Source organism: Grammomys surdaster, unplaced genomic scaffold (genome assembly GCF_004785775.1).
Source record: "Grammomys surdaster isolate TR1022 unplaced genomic scaffold, NIH_TR_1.0 146, whole genome shotgun sequence".
NCBI classification, from domain to species: domain Eukaryota; kingdom Metazoa; phylum Chordata; class Mammalia; order Rodentia; family Muridae; genus Grammomys; species Grammomys surdaster.
The window spans coordinates 2,044,121-2,064,589 of NW_021604604.1; the positions used below are offsets into that span (position 1 = coordinate 2,044,121).

General features: G+C 44.5%; 1 protein-coding gene across 9 annotated transcripts in view; it reads right to left on the minus strand.

Annotated features, from left to right (window-relative positions):
• The window catches only part of Kiaa1217 (KIAA1217 ortholog), a 294,129-nt gene that overhangs the window by 18,548 nt on the left and 255,112 nt on the right, over positions 1-20,469 (minus strand). For 7 of the 9 annotated variants that reach the window (XM_028764814.1, XM_028764810.1, XM_028764807.1 and 4 more), the window contains 5 exons: positions 18,763-18,929; positions 7,727-7,902; positions 4,332-4,462; positions 3,671-3,818; positions 101-560 (listed from right to left, as the gene is read on the minus strand). In XM_028764814.1, the coding sequence (XP_028620647.1) occupies positions 101-560; positions 3,671-3,818; positions 4,332-4,462; positions 7,727-7,902; positions 18,763-18,929 (1,082 nt within the window). The remainder of the gene's footprint in view (positions 1-100; positions 561-3,670; positions 3,819-4,331; positions 4,463-7,726; positions 7,903-18,762; positions 18,930-20,469) is intronic. The other 2 variants (XM_028764815.1, XM_028764809.1) reach the window with 1 other exon arrangement.

Genomic DNA, 20,469 nt, shown 5'->3' on the forward strand with positions numbered 1-20,469 from the left:
TATATATGTTGGTATTTAAATATACAACAATTAGAATATCAATTCCTTGCAGGAAAAGGCTATGCTTACAGGGTTGTAAGAAATGGAAACAGGACTCTACCTCAATGGACACTGCCCTGTTCTTGGCACTCACACTGTGGATTTCCTCAATGATCAAGCTCTGCACAGAGGAACCATTCACTGGGGTCTGAGGAGACTGGGGGGCTGGAGCCGACTGTGGTGCAGAGGTTACTTCCTGTGTGGTTGCTGTGGGGCTGGCTGTGTGGGGTCCGGTCCCTCCAGGCAAGGTTTGGGCCGGGTTCATCAAGGCTGATGAGTGCTGGGAGGGTTGCATGACCACAGGCGAGCTCTGTACATGGTGAACCGTCATGGTGGACAGGGGCACCACTTCTGACTTCACATCGCCAGGGCTTCCAGTGCTACTGTGGAGGGGCTGCCCAGGAGCATGGACTGTCTCCTCCTGATGCTTCAGGACCTCTGCAGCAGTGGCCTTCTCCATGGCGACATACTGTGCAGCCTGGGCTGCATCTGTGCCTTTCAGGAGCCCATCAGTGACATGCCTAGGAAAAACCATGCACATCGGTGTTAAATGGTGGTGAATCTCCCTCTGTGCTCTCTCTGTGGTATGTCTGAGTGCCATGCTTCAGTACCAGTTCAGATGAAAACATTAAAAAACTCAGGAGCAGTTCAGGAGTGAGATTACCCTGACAACCTTCCAAAGCCATGTAGTTCTTTCTTCAAAAGATGATTGTGTGTGTGTGTGTGTGTGTGTGTGTGTGTGTAGCTTTGTTCATGTGTGGATGGAGTCAGACACTGCCTCCGATCTTGTTGTGGATACTCATGACGTTGTACCTGGTACTACAAGGGTTCTAGGGATCTGAACTCACTCGCTTTGTGGCAAGTACTCTTGCCCACTGAGCCATGCTGTCATCCCCAAGAGACAGTCTCTTTTATGGTAATGCTATTGTGTCCAGACTGAGACTAGCCCCTCACCATTTGGTGGTGGTGAATAGAGTTGAACACATGTCTAACAATAACTACTCCTCCACCTGACCTTGGCCTGTGATGTTCTCCTATATACTCAATTCTCACTCAGAAGCTTCTAGAAGCCTTCCAACTCTTCTTGGACTGTGAGACATGTCAGCCTGTATATTACCTTTTTGCTGTTTTCCCTTTAAGTGAATTCAACCAAGTCTTTCAAATTCAAGGCCAACTGTGACTCTAAATTGAGGTGTGTTTAGTCCCTCATCCTCCTTTGTTTTGATGGTCTCTTTTTTCTTTTTTCTTTTTACAGTGTCTGGGGTGGTACCCAAGACCACGGACATGCTGTGCAAGCATTCTACAACTGATTTATATCCATGGGCTTGGGTTTTGATAGACAGTCTGTGTAGCTCATGCTGACCTTGAACTTGTGGTCCCTCCTGGGAGCTGGGATTATAAGTATGCACTACCTTGCCTGATTCTTTGGGAGACATTCAAAGCAATGTGTCCATTCCCACAAAGGTTGCAGTAGAAAATAGAGTGGTCTTTGGAAGTAGACACCCTTGCATGCGTATCAGTTCTAATATGTTCTGGAATTCGAGAGACATTGCCATTTTTGAGTCTCAGGTACTTTGGTATAATGTATTGGTGGCAATAAAGATGGTACCTTCTTATAGCCAGGCCTTGGTGGTGGATACCTTCAATCCCAGCACTAGGAAGGAAGAAGCAGGCCAGTCTCTGAATTCAAGGCTGTCCTGGTCTATAGAGTGTGTTCCAGGATAGTCAAGGGTTACACAGAAAAACCCTTTTTGGAAAAACAAACAAGACAGCGCCTCATATGGGGAGTTTGTGTTAGGGTTAATACTGTAAAGTTATGTACCAAGAAATGTCAAACAGTAGCCTTGATCCCTACACTTTAATTAGTTTTACATTCTCGTCTTACTAGAATATTTTTCTTTTTTTTTCTGATTTGAACAAAAGACTTTCCTACAACTTTCCTCTGCTACTTACACCCCATCTCTTGCTATTTTCTTTTCTTTTTCACCTAGTATAGGCTACTTCCATCTCTGAATCTTTGAATAGCTGAAGCATATGATCCAGTCTTCTTCAAGCTCTTGTATTCACTGATTCTAAGACAAATCCTGACAATCACAGCATTGGGTATAAGAACATCCTGTAACTGTTTCCCAGAGAGAAGAGACATTGCTCCCTGCAGCCCACTGTTTTCCTTTAATGAGGCTGGCTTATTTTAGACTTCAATGACTATAACATTTGGGCAATAGCTTAACAAAGAAGTAGTTTAACCCATCTTTATTGTCCTGGAGGAAAAAGGTCACATGATATGTGAAAATGAATGACCTTTTGGGAAAGAGTAACACAATACAGCTCCTTCCTGGGTGGTCTATGTGGACTTAGAATTCCTTTGATATCTGGGTTTTCTGCAGTTAACTATATACACCTGCTTTGGGGAGTCATTTGTTGGGGTTGGTTATTGCTAGAAAAGTCAAATATGCTTCCTATGATTAGTAATCCATTTTATCTATCTTAAAGTTAATTGCATGCCAATATAATTCTCTTCTAAATCTGATAGAGCAGTGGTTCCCAGTTGTCCTAATGCTGTGACCCTTTAAGAAAGTTCCTCATGTTATAGTGACTCCCTAAACAAAAAATTGTTTTGCTACTGTAATGAATTATTATGTAGCTAACTGATGTGCAGGATATCTGATAATATGACTCCTGTGAAAGAAAGGGTTGTTTGACTCCCGAAGGCTGAGAACCACTGTGACAAAGTAGTTACAGCCAGGAAACAAAGTTCTTACAAAAGTTTCTGACAGATTACTTCTTCCTGGAAATTTCTCTGTCTCTCTCTGTCTCTCTGTCTCTCTGTCTCTCTGTCTCTCTGTCTCTCTCTCTCTCTCTCTCTCTCTCTCTCTCATGTTTGTGTGTGTGTGTGTGTGTTGTGTGTGTGTGTATGTGTGTTGGTGTTCATGGCTGAGAGCATCTTAGGCAAGTGTTCTACTCCTGAGCTATACCCCAGCCTTTGTAAGCACGTTTATGCCGGGTATGAGATTCAATTTCCATTGAAAGCTACAGATCAGACAGTGATTTCTCCAGATCTCTCTTCACAGGAATGATCTTTGATGAGCAGGTCCACTTAGGGGTGCTTAACTTTTTCCCTGAGTGGGACCAGCATGCTCTCAGATATTCTTTCAGTATATAAACACTTGATTCAGTCTCTCTATTTGAAGTCTCCTACGCCTCCAAGGTGAAGAAGGCTAATAGAGTATTTTAATTTATTCTTCATTTATAAAATATTACAAAACAAAACATCTATTTGCTTAAAAACACTATTTACTTATTTAATTTTATTTTTCATTTTATTGTTAAGTCTTCAGAGTAGTGGGGATCCAATTCAGGTGCATACACTATCATTAAAGCCCAACACATGACTAGTAATTTAAAAGTCTAGGATAAAGCCAATGTAACAGTCTATGCTGAGGAGTTAGACCCTCGTGCCATATAGCAACAAATGTTTGGTGGCTGACAGAGTTGAGGGTACTCCTCAGGAAGCCAAAAACAAGAAGTTTTAAGTCATGATACTAAGAATTAGAGCCAATGACCCATGCACCCGCCTTTGAGCACCCCCTCCCCCCAAGCCACCCCATCAGGACCACGACAGTGACATCACCTCCGCAGCATCGTCAGGACATCTGTCATGCTCCTCACACGCTTCAGGAGACTGTCCAGCTTGTGTGGTTCTTCCTTCAGGAACCTCACCGCCTCAACTTCTATGCGTAGGACAGCACGCATCTTATTTTGCAAGGTTGGAAATTCTCCTACAGGTCAAACCAGCGGTGATTTATAGAGTAGGAAGGCAGAGTGACCATGCCTACCCCACTCCTGTGACCTAGGGTAGCATGGAGAAGTACCATGCCTACACAATGGGTTGAAGGCACAGAAGATGCTCAAACCAAGTGACCTTGGAGAAGGTCTCAGCTCCTCTGGGTCTACTCCCTGTGTATTATGGATAAGGCTAACTGAAAGTTAGGGTTGTTTTCAACGAGTTTGGTATGTCTGTAAGCTTAGTAAAAGGGAATAGAAAGTTTCAGTTGTATCGTTTAGTTTCCATCTTCAGCATCCTTTATTAAGGTCCTCTAAGAAGTCTCAAATGAATCTTTTACCGTCTGAAGGATTGTTTATTTATAATTGTTTATTTGAAATAAGGTCTCACTGTTTCCCTAGTCTGATCTCAACTGACTTTAAGGGATCCTCCTGCCTCAGCTCCCAAGTAGGATGGGATGGCAAATCCATATTTGAAAGCTTCTTAAATATTTCAGCGAAAGGCTCACCTTTGAGAGTGGCCACAGCTTCTCCCACTTGTCGCAGGAGGAAAGCCCCATCCTCCACATCTTTCAGGGTCACCATGCGGCCAGTGGAGGAAGAGTCCTTCTTCAAGTCCTCAACAAAGTCTTCCAGCTCACTGTGGGGGAGGCAGAGAGCAGATGGAACTCGGCACGGGGCAGGGGGTGTCTCAGAAAGGTGCAGGACCAGGGTGCTCTCCATGGAGGGTCTCAGAAAAGAGAGGTGTAGGAATAGGGTGCTCTCTGTGAAGGGTCTCAGAAAGGAGAGGTGCAGGAGCAGGTGCTCCCCATGGAGGATCTAAGAAAGGAGAGGTGCAGGGTGCTCCCTCATTTTCTGCTGTGTTCCAGCCCTATCTTAAGCTTCCATGGAGGAGGCAGGAGCACAGTCAATAGAAGTTTGCTTTGGGACGTTGGTGGGTGTGTAAGGCAGCAATAGGAGAGCTCTCCTGAGTCTGTCATTTGAGGTTCAGCTTGGTCAGGAGTGGAGGTGGGACACTTGTGGCTTGTAGGAGACATTCTTTTTTTTTTTAATTGGATATTTTCTTTATTTACATTTCAAATATTTTCCCCTTTCCAAGTCTCTCCTTGGGAAACCCCCTATCCCATCCCTCCAACCCCTGTCTCTATGATGGTGCTCACCCAAGTACCCACCCACTCCCTTCTTCCCGCCCTGGCATTCCCCTACATTGGGGCACTGAACACCCTCAGGTGGTTCTGTCCCCAGGAACTCCAGGGTGTCTGGTCTGTTGACACTGTTGCTCCCCGCGTGGGGCTGCAAACCCCTGCAGCTCCTTCAGACCCTTTGTGGGAGACAGTGTTAATTTTCAGTTGTATTCATGCCAGCTAAGAGAGCAGTGTGTACACTTGGTGACCAGGAAGGGAGGGAGAGAAAGACAGAGGGAAGAAAGGACTGATGGACTAGAGATGGAGGCAGGAGACGGGGGCAGGGGGTGGTATGAGAGGGGACATGAGCCAGTACGCCAGTGGAGTGTGCTGGCTCACTTCAGACAACCAGGTTTCTCAACTTTGGTACCTGACATTTTGAACCAAATACTTTCTTTTTTAGTGTACACTGAAGGATGTTTAGCTGCATCCCTGGCCTCTACCTGTTGAGTACCAACAGCAAACAATTTCAAATTCCAGTAATTTGTGACATATGTGAATGTCCCTTGACACTGTCTAATGTCCCTGGGAAAGAGAGAACAAAACTGTCCTCAAAATTCCCTAATGGATAACTTCCAGGATATCTGATTTTCCCATCAATGATGACTGCCTCTCTTCTCTCTTCTTATGACTAAGCACTTAGAGATCTGATTTCTGAAGGAGGGGGTTGGAGGGACAGAGGGGTAGGGAAAGAGAAAGAGAACAGATACTAACTGCAACACAGCCAACTTATATTCTTTCACTTGAAACAAGAAAAACAATCTGTCCAGGCCTCTTTACTAACCCTTATATGTTTGTATCACTTCAAGTTGCCTGCAAATTCAAGAGAAAGCTTTTCTTACAGGCTAAGGTGCTGAGAAATGCAAGACCACTAGGTGGCAGTAAGCGAACGGTGGCTGTACCTCCTGGAGCCTTAGTGGAGTAGAGGATGGCCATTGAAGAGGTGACATGGGCCCTTTCCTCTAGGTGAATGAGTGGAAGGGAGCTAACACAGCTGCAGGAGGGAGTCCAGCAGGACAGGGCAGACATTCAACAAGGACAAAGCCACTGGTCACAAAGCCACTGGTCACAAAGCCACACGTCACATCTGACCTCTTCTGAGTAGGGAAATGAAGAATTTGGTGATACCAGCCGTTATGATATAGAAATCTCAAATGAAAGGACGACCTGTTAGGGCCAGAGGGGAGCACCATGGCTCCTATGTGTCTGCATTTCTTAAACACACCTGGTGTTATGTGAGCATATCCACAGGACACATGCAGCTGCTGCTCCTTGAGGTGGGAGCTGAGCCAATCCTCGTCAGACCTCTAAATATGGTCTGTTGGTGAGGCAAATTCCCTTGTAGACTAAGCACAGTTTCCTGCATACCCTTCAGGCGTTGATGAAGCCCTTCCAAGCTAAGACCCTAGGGCTATCCCAGTTCCTTCAACCACCCACACACTGGCCAATATGCAAATACTCCTCCAAGGAAATGTTACATGACCCAAAGCCACTCCATCCAAATAAAATCCTATTTTAGTTTCTCTTACACAGTCTGGCTCCTGTGCGTCACAGCCCTGCAACCCGAAGATCCCTAAACTTCCCTTCCCTTTGCTGGGCAGCAGGGAACCTCTGACACCATTATTCTGCCAATTCATGTGCGCATGATTCCTATTCAAAGCTCTGAAGGCCACTTTTATTAATTCAAAGATTGAAAAGGAGACAGCGCAGCTGAAAATGAATGCAGACCATCTTTGGAAAGTCATCAATGGGCTTTTGAAATACGTAGGCTTTGCTCAACAAGACGTCAGACACTCATGGGGGCTCCAGATTCCTTCAGCTCCTCTTTTTTCTGCCTTTGTTAAAAAGAAGCACGTTGTTTGTTAAAATGAACTTAGTCTGACTCTTATCAGAAGCCTGTTATTATCGTGTAGAAAACCATGGAAGATCTTGACTCCATTTTTCTCTGTTCTTTTAAACCCCACTTTCACTTTTTCTGTCATGCTTGGAGGACCAAAGCCTAACAGGTTCTATGAGAGCATTTCTTTTCTGGAGCTTAGAAGGAAAGGGAAAGGACATGGAGGGGCCAGCAAAGAGCAGGCATTGCTTCTCAGTAGCCCCGAGCCAGTTTCCACTCAGTTTCCACTCATCTTACCTAACCTCGCTCTCCTGTCATATCTACCTGCCTGGCTATCCTAATCTACAGTTATGATAATATTAAGGATATATTCCATAGCTTTTAAATTAGTGTTGTGAGTACATGATGTGTGATTGTGCATGCAGGGGTACACATGCGGAGGTCAGAGGACAACTTTCTGGAGTTGATTCTCTGGTTCTACTGTGGGCTCCCATGATCTTGCCATCTTTGCAAGTACAGCCCAGACAGGTACCAAGCATGTCTCCAAAGCAGGAGAATGCTCTATAGAAGGCACCATGCCATTGAGAAGAACACCGTTCCAACATGAGATGTCATTAGTACCATGTACCCAATTTTCCTGACAATCCACACCCCTGTGGTTCTCTAAGGATGTCCTACACTTTCCTGGTCCAGAGACATATTGTCATGGGGACTGTTGAGTTTCCCAGGCCTTAAAGGTGGGACAGTTGGAATAATAGATACCAGGCTCAGCAGATCTCTGGTGTACACAGTAGGTGCTTATTAAAGAGAGGAAGAAAAATACCAGCTAAGAAGGGCACCCTGTGAACAGACAGTTTTTCTCCTCAGGGTGACAGTCACTCACCATAACTTTTTGACAATCCGCTCTTCTTCGTGGAGGTATTTCTGTCTCTCGTGCTCCACCAGGGTGCGCTGGCGTTGCACCGGATCCTCCAGTCTCTTCATGGTCTCCTTCACTTTGCTACTGATTTCCAGCTCAGCCTTCTTCATCATTGCCCTCAGAATTTCCTGGTTCTGCAGCTGTTGAACAAAAGAAATCAGCCTCCGTTGGCTTCGCCTGTCTGCCACCATGAAGCCTGAATGCCCTGCAGTCTTCAGAAGTGGGCGCAGAGAAAACCCACGGCTGAATCTTTATTTCGGTAAGAAAGAAAAGAGACCAAGGACTGTATACAGAATTGCTTCCTCAGAGAACAGCTGAGTTTTAGCAGGCAACTGACAGCTGAACTTTAGTTTCTGTGCCTACAAAAAAAGTAGTCTTTTCTACTCTTTGGCTACTGTTATGCCAGTGCGCACGCGCGCACACACACACACACACACAAACACACACACAAACACACACACACAGAGCACAAACTCTCACTGACATGATTTTATAGAGAGGCGTCAAGAGCACTAGCATTGGAAGCCCTTCAGTCCTTCTAACCCACCAGACACTTGGTTAGACTTTCTTGGTCTCCATTTCACTCCTCTCTCATGATGTAGGACCTGCTCTCCTTGGCAGGGCTACTCTGAGGTTCTTGTGAATCCTCAGCAACCATTGGCTTGACAGGAATTTAGGAATGTCCTCGAAAGTTGAATCTGTGCTCTCTGGCTCCATGTCTCAATAGCATGGAATGATAGCTCCTTACCATGTGGCTCTCAGTATTGATGGTGGCAACGATAGTGAGTCCAGATGAGACAAAGGCTCTTGGGAACTGACTAATTTCACTGGATTTGACAAAGGCTTCATGCTTATCTAAGCCCATAATTTCCATATGGTTTCCAGAATGCACTGGTATTTCATCACATGGAGCAAAGAGCATGCAAGTTTGCAGCTACTCTTCAGGAGATGCTTACCAACACTTGCATCCTTGGGGCAGGACTATGATAGGCTTTTATACGTCCACGAAGTGAGCACTCTTGATCAGCTTCAGCAGCAATTGTATTTCATTCATTTCACTATCCCTAAGACTCCCCTTCTCAACTACAAGGTATCACCTCACAAGACTGGGGATGCCATTGTCATCTGCCTCATTATCTCTTCACACTGAGAGGAAGAGCACATTGACCGTGATACCACTCTTTCAAAGCCCCATTATGATCTTCTTTACCGGAGTAAAGAGTGAACTGGGTCACATGCAAAGGCACTACTGGGTTCCAGTGTCAGTGCATGGCTCTGAGTGATGATTACTGGCCAAAGGGATTATGGCTATGGAATGTTATTGGTTTCCATGAGTGCTGGTAACGAAGCATGTGTCTGGGTGAGAGCCAAATAGACACGTACTATTCTTGGTGACCTCCATGACTCAGCGTCATGTTCACACGACATTGCTAATATCCCTTCTAGGTTCAGTCAGTCCACAGCAGACATGCACCTCCTCTGCTGTCTACACTTCCCTGTTTACTCTCTTCTCAAGTATGCTTCCCACACTTCCTATGGCCACACCAGCGTCCTTTGATCTTTTTGACACATCAACAGCCTTTGGTCTTTCTGACTCTCTGAGCTCCTTTCTGCCACAGTGACCTTGAACCTGCTAGTTCTACCTCCTGAAATGGCCTTCCCTCCTGCTTGCTAATCTCTGTTCTGGAAAGAGGATCCAATAACACCTTTGGAATAAATGAACTTAAGCAGCCATACTGATAACAGAGAGAATCGAAAAATCTAGAATCGTTCTTTAAGTGGTTGAATTAGGAAGTGAGCCATCAGCTCGGGTGAGCTTTGGGCTCAACCTGGCTGTGCTACAGAGGTTGTGGCTGGTCTACGGGTGACACTGTATATGGAGGTCAATGAAACAAACAACAGCAGCTCTGCCTTCTGTGAAAAGCGGCTCAAATTCAGGGCTGTGGAGCAAGTGCCACAGGGCTCTGTGGTGATGGGGAGGCACAATGAGAGGAGCTGGATACGTAAGACAGAGAGAAGTATGTGATTAAATAGTTGTAAAGGTTATGGATGCCTGGGTGCGTGTGAGAGAAGAAGAATCGGATATAACTGCTTTGGAATGCAAACTGGGCATCAGGATTTTTTTTTTTTTAACTTCCTGGGTGAGTGTGTTTTACCAGCAAGGACAGTGTCATGGTCTAAAAAAGGTTCATGAAAGCAGGGTTAGTATCACTGGGCCATGAGCTAGGACACGATCTTCTGGTACAACCGTCCTGCTTACACCCAACAATGAAACAAGCTCAAATAACCCTGTGGGCTCATTAGCAGCAGACACTAACATGTCTATCCAAAATAGGAAGTATTGCTGGGAGGGCCTTCAAATCGGAATTTGAGAGGTAGGAAGTAGAAATTCTCCAATAGACTGTGTGACTTGTTCAGGCTTATTTGGTAGTGTAGGCTCAATCCAGATTAGAGAGAGGTCATTTTATCAAACTCCCCCCCACCCCAAGTTGCTCTTCTATGTAGACTTGTTCCAGACTATGAGCATACTTTCTGGGACACGGCACATACAATAGAACATTTCCGACACAGCTATGGATATCCTGGAAGCAGACAATTGCACGTAACATTAGAATTACTATGCTAGCAGAGTGGAGGGGAACAACTGCTCCCGAGGGAGGGCTAGGCTTTGTCACCTTTCCAGACAGGAGGCCTTGTGGGATTCAGCTGAGGGGACAGAGAGGGAACTTCTCATGGCCCTTTGAGGAGGGACTCCTAAAGGAAGAAATGCTGAGCTAGTTAGGGTTTTAGTCCACTTCCCTACTCCATTGATCCTGTCCTGTCACTGCTGTTTTGTCTTGGCCAGGAGACTGCCCTGTTCATCCCAGCAGAGAGCAAAAAGAAAAGTGAAGGGCGAGATGTGGATCCACAGCTCTCTCCTAAGCCACTGTCAGTATCTGAGAGGATTGGTAAGGCCTACGTTTCAGTTGTTGAAAGAACATCCACTCTATGAAAGAGAGTACGAAAACAGTAAGATATACACCCTTGCATTTTGACACAGTTCCCTGAGGCCACAAATGTGCCCCCCACTACATGCCATTAAAAAAGAGAGACAACATTTTTCTTGTCACTATAGAAATTTCCCTCACTATTCTTTAAGTTTGCAACCTTTAGCCCAAAGAAGCCATCTGTACTTCTGTCATCACAGAATAGTTCCTCTTGTCTTAGGATGTCATGCAAATGGAATGACACAGTCATCCTCCCGAGACGTGACGTCTGGCTTCTCTCATTCAGTACTCCTAGCCCCAGAGTGGACTTGGAACTCAGGGCCTTGCATGTACTGGGCAACTACCCTGCCTGTGAGCCACACCCGCAGCCTAGCACAGAGCTCTTGAGACTTCAGCCATGTTATTTTGGCAGTTCATTTTATGGCTGAGTGACATTCCCTTGTATGAACATACTGAACCATTTATTTTGACTAGATTATGGTGATCTTGCTAAAGTCACTTATTTTTAATAGTGCTTTTGTAGATCCCTTTCGGTTTCATGTGCAATCATATCATTTATAAGAAAAGCATGTATTTCCTTTGCTCGTGAGGATCCTTGATGGGACAGTACAGTGCGAAATAGAAGTGAAAGTTGATTTCTTTCCACTGAGTTTCCTGGGATTAGGTGTGGGGTTTCACTACCAATATCCTTTCCTTTGGGCTGAGGAAGGCTCTTTCTTCCAGGAGATGGCTGAGTCTCCATCACCAATGGAGAGTTCTAGCATGTGTCTCTTGTATTTACTGAGAGAATATGCCTTTTAATTCTGTTGATGAGGCCAAACAGGGCAGCTTATATTTCTATGCTAAAACACTCTTATACTTAAAAGATAATTATCTTTTAATACATTACTGAACTTCATTGCTATTATTTTGTTGGTGGTTTGATACAGCTATTTTTGCAAGGGTTACTGGTCTGTGACTTTCCATCCTTTGGTTTGATCTTTAGGGTAGGTGTTGGTAAGTCCAAGCTAGAGTCATCTAGGAAGAGGGAGTGTCAGTTGAGAAATCACCTCCATCTGATTGGCCTGTGAACATGCCTCTGGGGAATTTTCTTGATTAATGACTCATGTGGGAGGGCCCAGTCCATGTGGGCAGTGTCACCACTGGGCTGGTGGTCCTTGGTTTGTATAAGAAAGCAGGCTGAGCAAGCTATGGAGAGCAAGCCAGGAAATGGTGCTCTTTCATGGCTTCTGCTTCACTTCTTGATTTGACTTTCCTTCATGATGGACTGTGACTGGGGAATGTAAGTCAAATAAGCACCCTCTTCTCCCAATTGCTTCCTCATGGTATTCATCACAATAAAGCTAACCAAGATATAGTAACACGGACTTCATAAAGGAGTTGACACTAAGTATCTTCTTTTCTTTCTTTCTTCTATTAAATTTTTTTATCTTCTTTTCTTACAGAGTCCCAACTCCAACCCCCTTTGGCCTTTGAAGATGCCATTAAATTGTTTTCTGTCTTGTCTTGTTTCTGACTTCAAGTCAGTATTAATCCTGATATATGTTTTCCTGTATAAAGTGGCTCTATCCTCTGCCTGTCTTTTTTATTATTTTTATTGTTTTCTAGTACCCACTGCCGAGTTTTCCTTTGTGTTTACCAGTCTGGTGTTTACTGGGCTCTTTAGTCTGTCGATTTATAATCTTCATCAAAGTTGGAGAAATTGTAACCACTGTCTCTTGTAACTGTTTCCTTCTCTCCACTAACACTTTAATACTGTTTCATGGGTCGCTGAATTTCAATGTAATTCCTTTTAACTTTTGGATGTTCTCTGTTGCTGTCTCCTATTGCATTCTTTGGCCAGTGGTTCATCTTTAAGACTATCAAGAGACTGTGTAATGTAAAAAAAAAAATTATTATTTATTTTATGTGCATTGTGTTTTGTCTGTCTGTATGTCTGTGTAAAAGTCTTCAATCTCCAGGAACTGGTGTTCTAGACAGTTGTAAGCTGCCATGTGGTTGTTGGGAATTGAACCTGAGTCCTCTGGAAGAGCAGTCAGTGCTCTTAACAACTGAACCATCACTCCAGCCCTACTATGTGTGTATTTAAACTATCAAAAGCTCCACTTACTTATCTTTTTCTACCCTTAATCTTTTGTAGCATTGGCTTATGCTTTTCTTCTAAATCTGAGTGCTTTTTGAAGTCTTTGCTATTAATGTAATATCTCCATCACTTCTAGTTGGTTTCCATTGGCTGAGTTTTCATAGATTGTATTTTTCACCATTATTTGTGTCTAACAGTTTTTGATTGCATGTTAGGCATAGACTGTTAGATTTTATTCTTCTTCATACAGATTTTGGGTGTTCTCTGACAGGGCAATTATGTAAGGTTCATTTTGTTGTTGAGAGAATTATTTTTAAGTTTTCGCAGGGAGAATTTAGGGTAATCTTTACACTTGGGTTAGTTTAGTCCCAACACTGGCATATAGCCCTTTTCTAGTCTGTACTTAATGCTGAGGTATCCAACATGACCTCTTCACTCTTGCTAGCCAAAATTGAACTTCTCTGGGTCTGGGTGGTCTCTAAGAAGATTTTGACTTGGTGGTTTACCCACATGGTCTTTGCCTGACTCAGAGATCTGTTCATGCCACACACACTTGGCTTATTACTCAATAGCGGACCCACAGCTGAATTTAGTTCTTTCAATTCAGAGACTTCTTCTCTTGGAAACTCCATTCCACAAATGCTAGCTGCTTCAGCTCTCCAAACTTGCTTTTATCTCCTTTGCCCAACAAGATGATCCCAGGACTGCTTGAGTTTCTGTATCACATCTGGGAAGTACCTTCCGGCAGATGCACACTCACTGGCAGGATTCACCTCCAGTGTCTCAACTTTTTTCTGAGTAACCCAGACCCTCGCTGTCTGTTGTCCAGGGTTTGCAAGTCATGTTCACTATGGTTTCAGTTCTCTAGCTGTCAACAGCGGGACGGTGAGTGAAATTGCAACCACTCCCTCTTCGCTGCAAACACAATTTATTGGAAGTGCCCTTGACGTTTTTACAAGTGTACTTAGAATGTTCTTGGCCATTCAGTCTTTAATTGGGCCAAGTGAGTTATCCATGTCAACTTTATGAATAATGTAGGAAACTGTTTAAATCTAAATCTAACTACCTCAAACTAGCCCACACCTCCCATGCTCATCCCTGGCTTACTAGGTGAAAGCAGTCTTGATAACATGGCTTGAGAACAAAATAGGCCAGAGGCTACTGTAGTCTACCAGTAACACTGCACAGTGGTTAGACCACAAACCAGGGAGTTTGGGAATGAAAACCAGACCCCACTAACCACCCACGTAAGACCTCCCCAAGGCTTCAGGGAACAAAACAAACAATGCCTGGTCATGGACACATGTTGTCGGGGTGCTGCCTGAGATGGTGGTCTTAAGTAGTCCTTTGTCTGAGATCTGACTGCAGCTTGGCGGATTGTTCAGTAACTTAACTGTCAACTTCTGTGCCTGCTCCATTTACCATTTCTGCCTTGTTGAAGAAAACAGTTCTGTCCTGCAGACACCAGATTTTGGTGTGCTTTCCTCTGACATATAGTCCTCTGACTATAATTTTGGACATCATGAAATAAAAGACTCTAGCACAACAGATACATTAAGGCAACTGTTGCATTACATAAGGGCGGAGCCTAGAGCTCTGTGTGCTGCTGTCTCTTCTTCAATGTCCATCCTCCCTCACCAGGGGAAAAATAGCAGATTCTCAAAAATCTTAAAAATGTAACACTAAGTTCAGAATAACCTGATTTTTTTTTAACTTATCAGAAAGCCCAATAAAGAGATAAAGGGCCAAGGAGGGAAAATGTATAAATTGGAACAGTAGAATATTTTTTTGATTTGGGTGAAGTCCTAACTGTGGTCTCTACAGAACTTGTTTTCTTCCAGAAAAACATTTCTCTCCCCAGTTCAGACGTACAGTCATGTCTGTGGGTCTAGAATTCTCTTAGGGAAAAAATCTATGAACTGGGACATTCTGCAGGAAAGGAACTATTCACTGTTAGAAAAAGTGGATATTTATTCATAAACCATCTCAGGAGAAGTAATGGATGAAGTATATCATCTTTTGAAGAAAACATCTGTTGAGTTCAAAAGTTCTGTGTTGCCAGGTTACTTGAGAGTGAGAACACAACAGTGTAACTATCCCATTGGCTTGTGGCTTACAGCAAACCTGATGGAACAGAAGGTACAGCTGACCACTGGATGACTGGAGGGTACATGGTTTGGGGTGGTTTAAGTTATCATCTCCTTCTGGGCGTACAAAGTGGTAGCATACTCATTCCCAGTCACTTTGGCATTAGTGACAGCTGACTGATCCCAGCATGTCTATAAGGCATCTTACTGGATTCAGCATTCATGATAACCTGTAAGCAGTACTTCTTATCCTGGAATAGTCTAGAATCACTAGCTTACCTGCCAGTCTATATCAATGAAGTCAGACTCTGGCAGAGTGATTTAGTATACGTACTTTTGTGAAGGACTCAAGGTGTCTCTAATGGACAGTGTGGGTGGAACATATCTGTGCTGAATGAAAATGGACCCATGGGTTCACAGGCCCATAGACACACTATTAGGAGGTGTAGCCTTGTTGGAGTAGATGTGGCCTTATTGGAGGACTTGTGTCATTGAGTTGGGCTTTGAGATCTCAGATGCTCAAACCAGGCCCAGAGTCTCACTCTTTCTTCCTGCTTCCTGTTGGTGCAGATAGAGTCACCTCTTCAGCATCATGTCTGCCTACAGGCCACCATGCTTCCTGCCATGATGATAATGGACTAAACCTCTGAGATATAAGCCATCCCCAAGTAAATGTTTTCCTTATTAAGAGTTGCTGTGGTCATGGTGTCTCTCCATAGCAATAAAACCCTAACTACGGCCATGTCTTGTCTACTGATAATTTATGTGAAACAGGACAGAGACTCACATGGTAGAGACTTGTCTCAATGGCCTCCTTTACATCAATGCCCCTATCTAAGAACCCCTCATGTCTACTTCACATTTTTAGTTCTTCGAAGAATCCATCACTCTGGAAATAAAATGTTCACATATAATGATCTGCTACAGTCTAGGGCTTTCCAATGATTTAATTATCTAATTACTGGAGCAGGCTGCCAAACACAAAGGAGTTCATTCGGTTTCACTATTTTATAACAGAGCTCAAAGAACATTTGAATTTCTAATTCAATTCTTGTCCTTTTGAGACTCTTCGAGAGAATTCTGTATGTCTCTCTAATGATAGCTTTATCAGTGGACTCATAATCAATCTGGGGCTGCGTTTCATATTAGGTGTAGGGTAATACAGGTGCTGAAGGAGAATTGTTGCTGCCCCAGCTTAATTATTCTCAATTGTTCTTGTGTTAAATAGACTCCTCTGGCTGGAAAGACAGACATTTGTGAAGGAGGGAAGCCCGGGACGCAGAAAATACAAAGATGGGGTAGAGATGGAAGGCTCACAGCAGTCAGGTTAAGAAACAAAGTGCTCACCTCCCCTTTGTGTCTGCTGTGGAAATACAAACATTTCTAAGCTCATCAGCACATTGCTCATTGCTATGAATCCCACAGAGAGCCAATGAAGCACTTCTATAGAGATAAAGAACTCCATTAGGCTAGACTGAACTGCTAAGCCTTGGCCAAGAACTTCCTTGTTAAGAAAGCGACAGTTTTACACTGTGCTGTGGTAGGTTCAAGGTTGACAGGGGCAGCAGGTGATAGGCGATCTCTATCACCATCCCAACCAAACCATCCCAGAACCAAACAAAGCCGTGTACCACCCAAGGCCCTGTGGCAGCTTTCAACATCACACCCACAGTAACAATGTCTCAAATGCTTATGAAATTGCTGACACAACTGTTGTGCTCAGGCTAAAGCAATGTCATCCATGTCCCTGAACCAACAGCTGTTCACTTTAGAGAGCAGTTAGGGCCTCCCATAGAAATGATAGATTCAATGTGGGGTTGGGGGTGGGGTGTGGGGATGAGGGAGTGGAGTCCAGTGAGGAGCACAGTTTCCAAGTAGCCAGCGGGTGGCGCTAAAGGGCAGAGATAGTATGCGGAGGGGCAGAGACAAACTAGGAAAGAAACTGGGAGGTGACAGGTGATGTCTGACCTAAGGAAGACATTCTACTTTGTCATTCTAATCACCAACTGAGACACTTCATTTCATTGCAAAATCAATTCACTCTTTGTCATTCTCATGGGCGCACTCTTCTTCTTCCCTATTTCTCCCCACCCCATCTCCTCCCTCTTCCTCTCCCTCCTGTCCTCACCCCCTTTTCCTTCTTTGCAGAGAGATGGCTCAATGGGTAAGAGTACTTGCATGTGTTCAAGCACCAGGACCTGAATTTGAATCTCTGCACCTACATATAAAAAGGGCGTGGCTGCAAAGGCCTGTCATCTCAGCATTGGAAGACAGAGACAGTGGCTTCCAGGAGCTAAGTAGTCAGCTAGCCCATCTGAAACAGCAGGCTTCAGGTTCAGCGAGAGTCCTTGTTTCAAAGTATTATGTTGAAGAGCTGTTCTGGCCTCAGCATGCACTGATGCATGGCCATATGCCTGCGTACTCACTTATATACAACACATACACACACACACACACACACACACTTCCACATATATATATAAAATGAAAACATTTTGCAAGACAAGAAGTCCTTCCAAGATGGACTTTCACAGATGTCACGATTCAGAGGTGATTTAAATAAATATGTACTGAATGTCCCAGAAGTCCAGGACAGAGAGACAAAGAGTGGGTAGGTGGTAGGTTCTGAGCATTAAGCAGTGTGGGCTTTTTTGTCAACCTTCGCCATGTACACTGGGGACACAGAGGAGGTCTTCCAAACCAGTTACCTTTATTTTAAACTTTAATTCCACCCTCCCCCCGCCCCAGGTGATTTTTAAGACAGTATCTCATTATGCAGAATAGGCTGGGCTCAAACTCATGATCTTCCCGCCTCAGCTTCCCAGGGCTGAGATAATAGACTTGAGTATGACTCCAGGCCTGGATCTAGCTGCCCTCTTACTTTCCCACCTCGAGATACCAGTGGGGGAAAGCATATTTTTAGTTTCAATTAGGCGGTGACAGATGTTGGGTCCACACCACTGAGATGCAGAAGAAACTGCTATTCAAAGTCCTTTCCTGTGTGTACCTCACCTCTTGGGCATTGCTTCCACTAGGCACAGAGGATCTCAGTGTGCCTGCCCAAGCTCTGGACTGTGTTCAACTTTTAACAATATTTGGATCATGAGCTTCTTAAAGGAGGGTAGGGAGATGTCCCCATAAAGGCCAAGCTAGGACTACGTCCTCAATGTCCAAGCTCCAGCCAAAGGCAGGGAAAGTAAGTCGGTACTCAGGGTAAACATGTGACGTCATGCTGTGCTGTGCCTCCCAGCTCCTTGGGACTCAGGCCAGGAGATGGATAGCCTATTCTGTCAGATTGACAATGTTTGCTGGCTAAGATCTGGGACACGAAGGGTTATTTTTGCCTTCCCTTTGATTCCTTATAGCACATATATCCTCAATAATGAAAGGATAAGGGAAATCTGGAACATACTACCCAAATAAAATGCAGATTTTTTTTTCCTCAGCAAACCATCCCTAGTAGCTTCCTTTCACCTGCATGAATCCATCTTCTATGCTAAACTCAAGTTCTAAAGACACCACAGTTGCTTGCGGAGGAGGAGGGGGAGCTTCTTCCTGAGAAGGAGGGATGGGCCTCCACCACACTGAGAGCTAGCAGCCTTGGCACTTACTGTTAAAGGAAGTTGTCATACAGTGGTTTCAGTTATAGCAGAAGGTTCTAGACCAGACTTCCAGATAAACAAGGAACCTGTGCCATTCTGATGATGTGTGGCTCCTTCAATTAGCTCTTACAGACAGTAAAGGAGCCCAGGGAAGCTGAAGCACAGGTGGAGATGGAGGATGAGGATGCCGAGAAATCAGACCTAGAGCCACTATGACAGGGGACACATCTGTGAGGAGTACCTGGAGCTGCCTCATCTGCTGGAGTTGGAGCCTGAGCTCAGCCACGTTCCGCCTCATGTCAATCAGGCTCGTGTGCATGGGTGAGGTTCCGGCAGGCAGGGGTTGGCAGGGAGGCAGGGAGGACTCCACAGGGCCCAGACTCTTCGCTGCAGAAACATGAGCTGTTCCTATGAGGAAAAAAAAAAAGAAACACAAAAACTAGCAGAAGTCTTAGAATGCAGACAGCACCTGAGCATGAGGCCTATCTCCACACAGAAGACTAGAAACTAATTAAGAAAAACGTCATAGAAACAGTAGGCCACATCATGCTAAGGAACCAAGTCTGTAACCTTCATGTTCTAGAAGCTTCACTGTCATGGGACAGCAGAGCGGTAGTCACAGCATGATGGCATGTCAAGGAGATAAATGTCTGTGCTGCTGCCAGCTCCTCTGTAGCAATCCGCTTCCCCCCTCCCTCCCTCTCCACTTCCCCCATGTAGACTCCTCGTCCTCCCTCCCCCCATCTCTCAACACACAGGGGTTTAGAAAGCTGAAATACATGCAGAACAAAGTATTAACAGTATTTCGGGCTGCTGGTATTCCAATATTCTTATTACAAAGTTTTAGATTTTTAAAATCTGTGTAGAATATATCTGTCCTTCTAGAGTAGGGGAGAATGTAATTTCTGGGCTTTTATGGAGCATGCTGTGTGATCAGTCCTTGCTAGCAGACAGACATAGAACAGGCTGGAAACAGAGATGGCAAACTAATAAAAAAGGCATATTCTTGGCTAAATCCTCACAGGTTTCTAAAACCAAAGGAAGTAAGAGTTCTGTACATTATCACCCTTAGTAAGAAAACATGGCTTGACTTAAGAATTCTTTAAGAAAAAAAACAAAAAGGCAACGGGAAGAAACTTCTAGGCTAGGGACGTTTCTCAGTGGTGGACCAGCACTCTGAGGCACTGGGCTCCACTTGCCTAACCCTAACCCTAACCCTAACCCTAACCCTAACCCTAAACCTAACCCCTAACCCCTAACCCCTAACCCCTAACCCCTAACCCTAACCCTAATCCCTAACCCTAACCCTAACCCTAACCCTAACCCTAACCAAAGGGGCTTCTGTAAAAAGGAAAAGTTCCTCAGTTGTTCCCTAGACACTACAGCCTCTGTCTTCAGGTCACCTTATATAAGGACCACACATTTCATGAGCCCATTCAGGAGGGGCCTGAGCTGAGGTGACTTGCAGAGTAATGGTTAAAGACTGTGTACTATATAGTGTAGCTTTTTAAAGAGAATGCAAGGGTGTAGAAGAGGGTAAATGTTGAATCTGTCTGTCTGTCTCTCTCTCACACACACACAGACAGACATCTGGGTATAAGAGACAGATATACACAACCTTACAAATACACACCCACAAAACAGAATCATTCACAAGCAAACACACTCTTGCACACACACACACCCCAACACATATTACACACAGATAGATACATACGAGCGAGAGACAGATAGATATACATACACACATACAAACACACATGAAGACACACACATAGACACATATAAGCCAGAGGCAGACCGACAAGCACACACCTACAAACATACATGAAGACAGACTGACACACACAGATATACACATACACCTACAAACACACACACACACACATGCACAAAGACAGTCTCTCTCTCTCTCTCTCTCTCTCTCTCTCTCTCTCTCTCTCTCTCT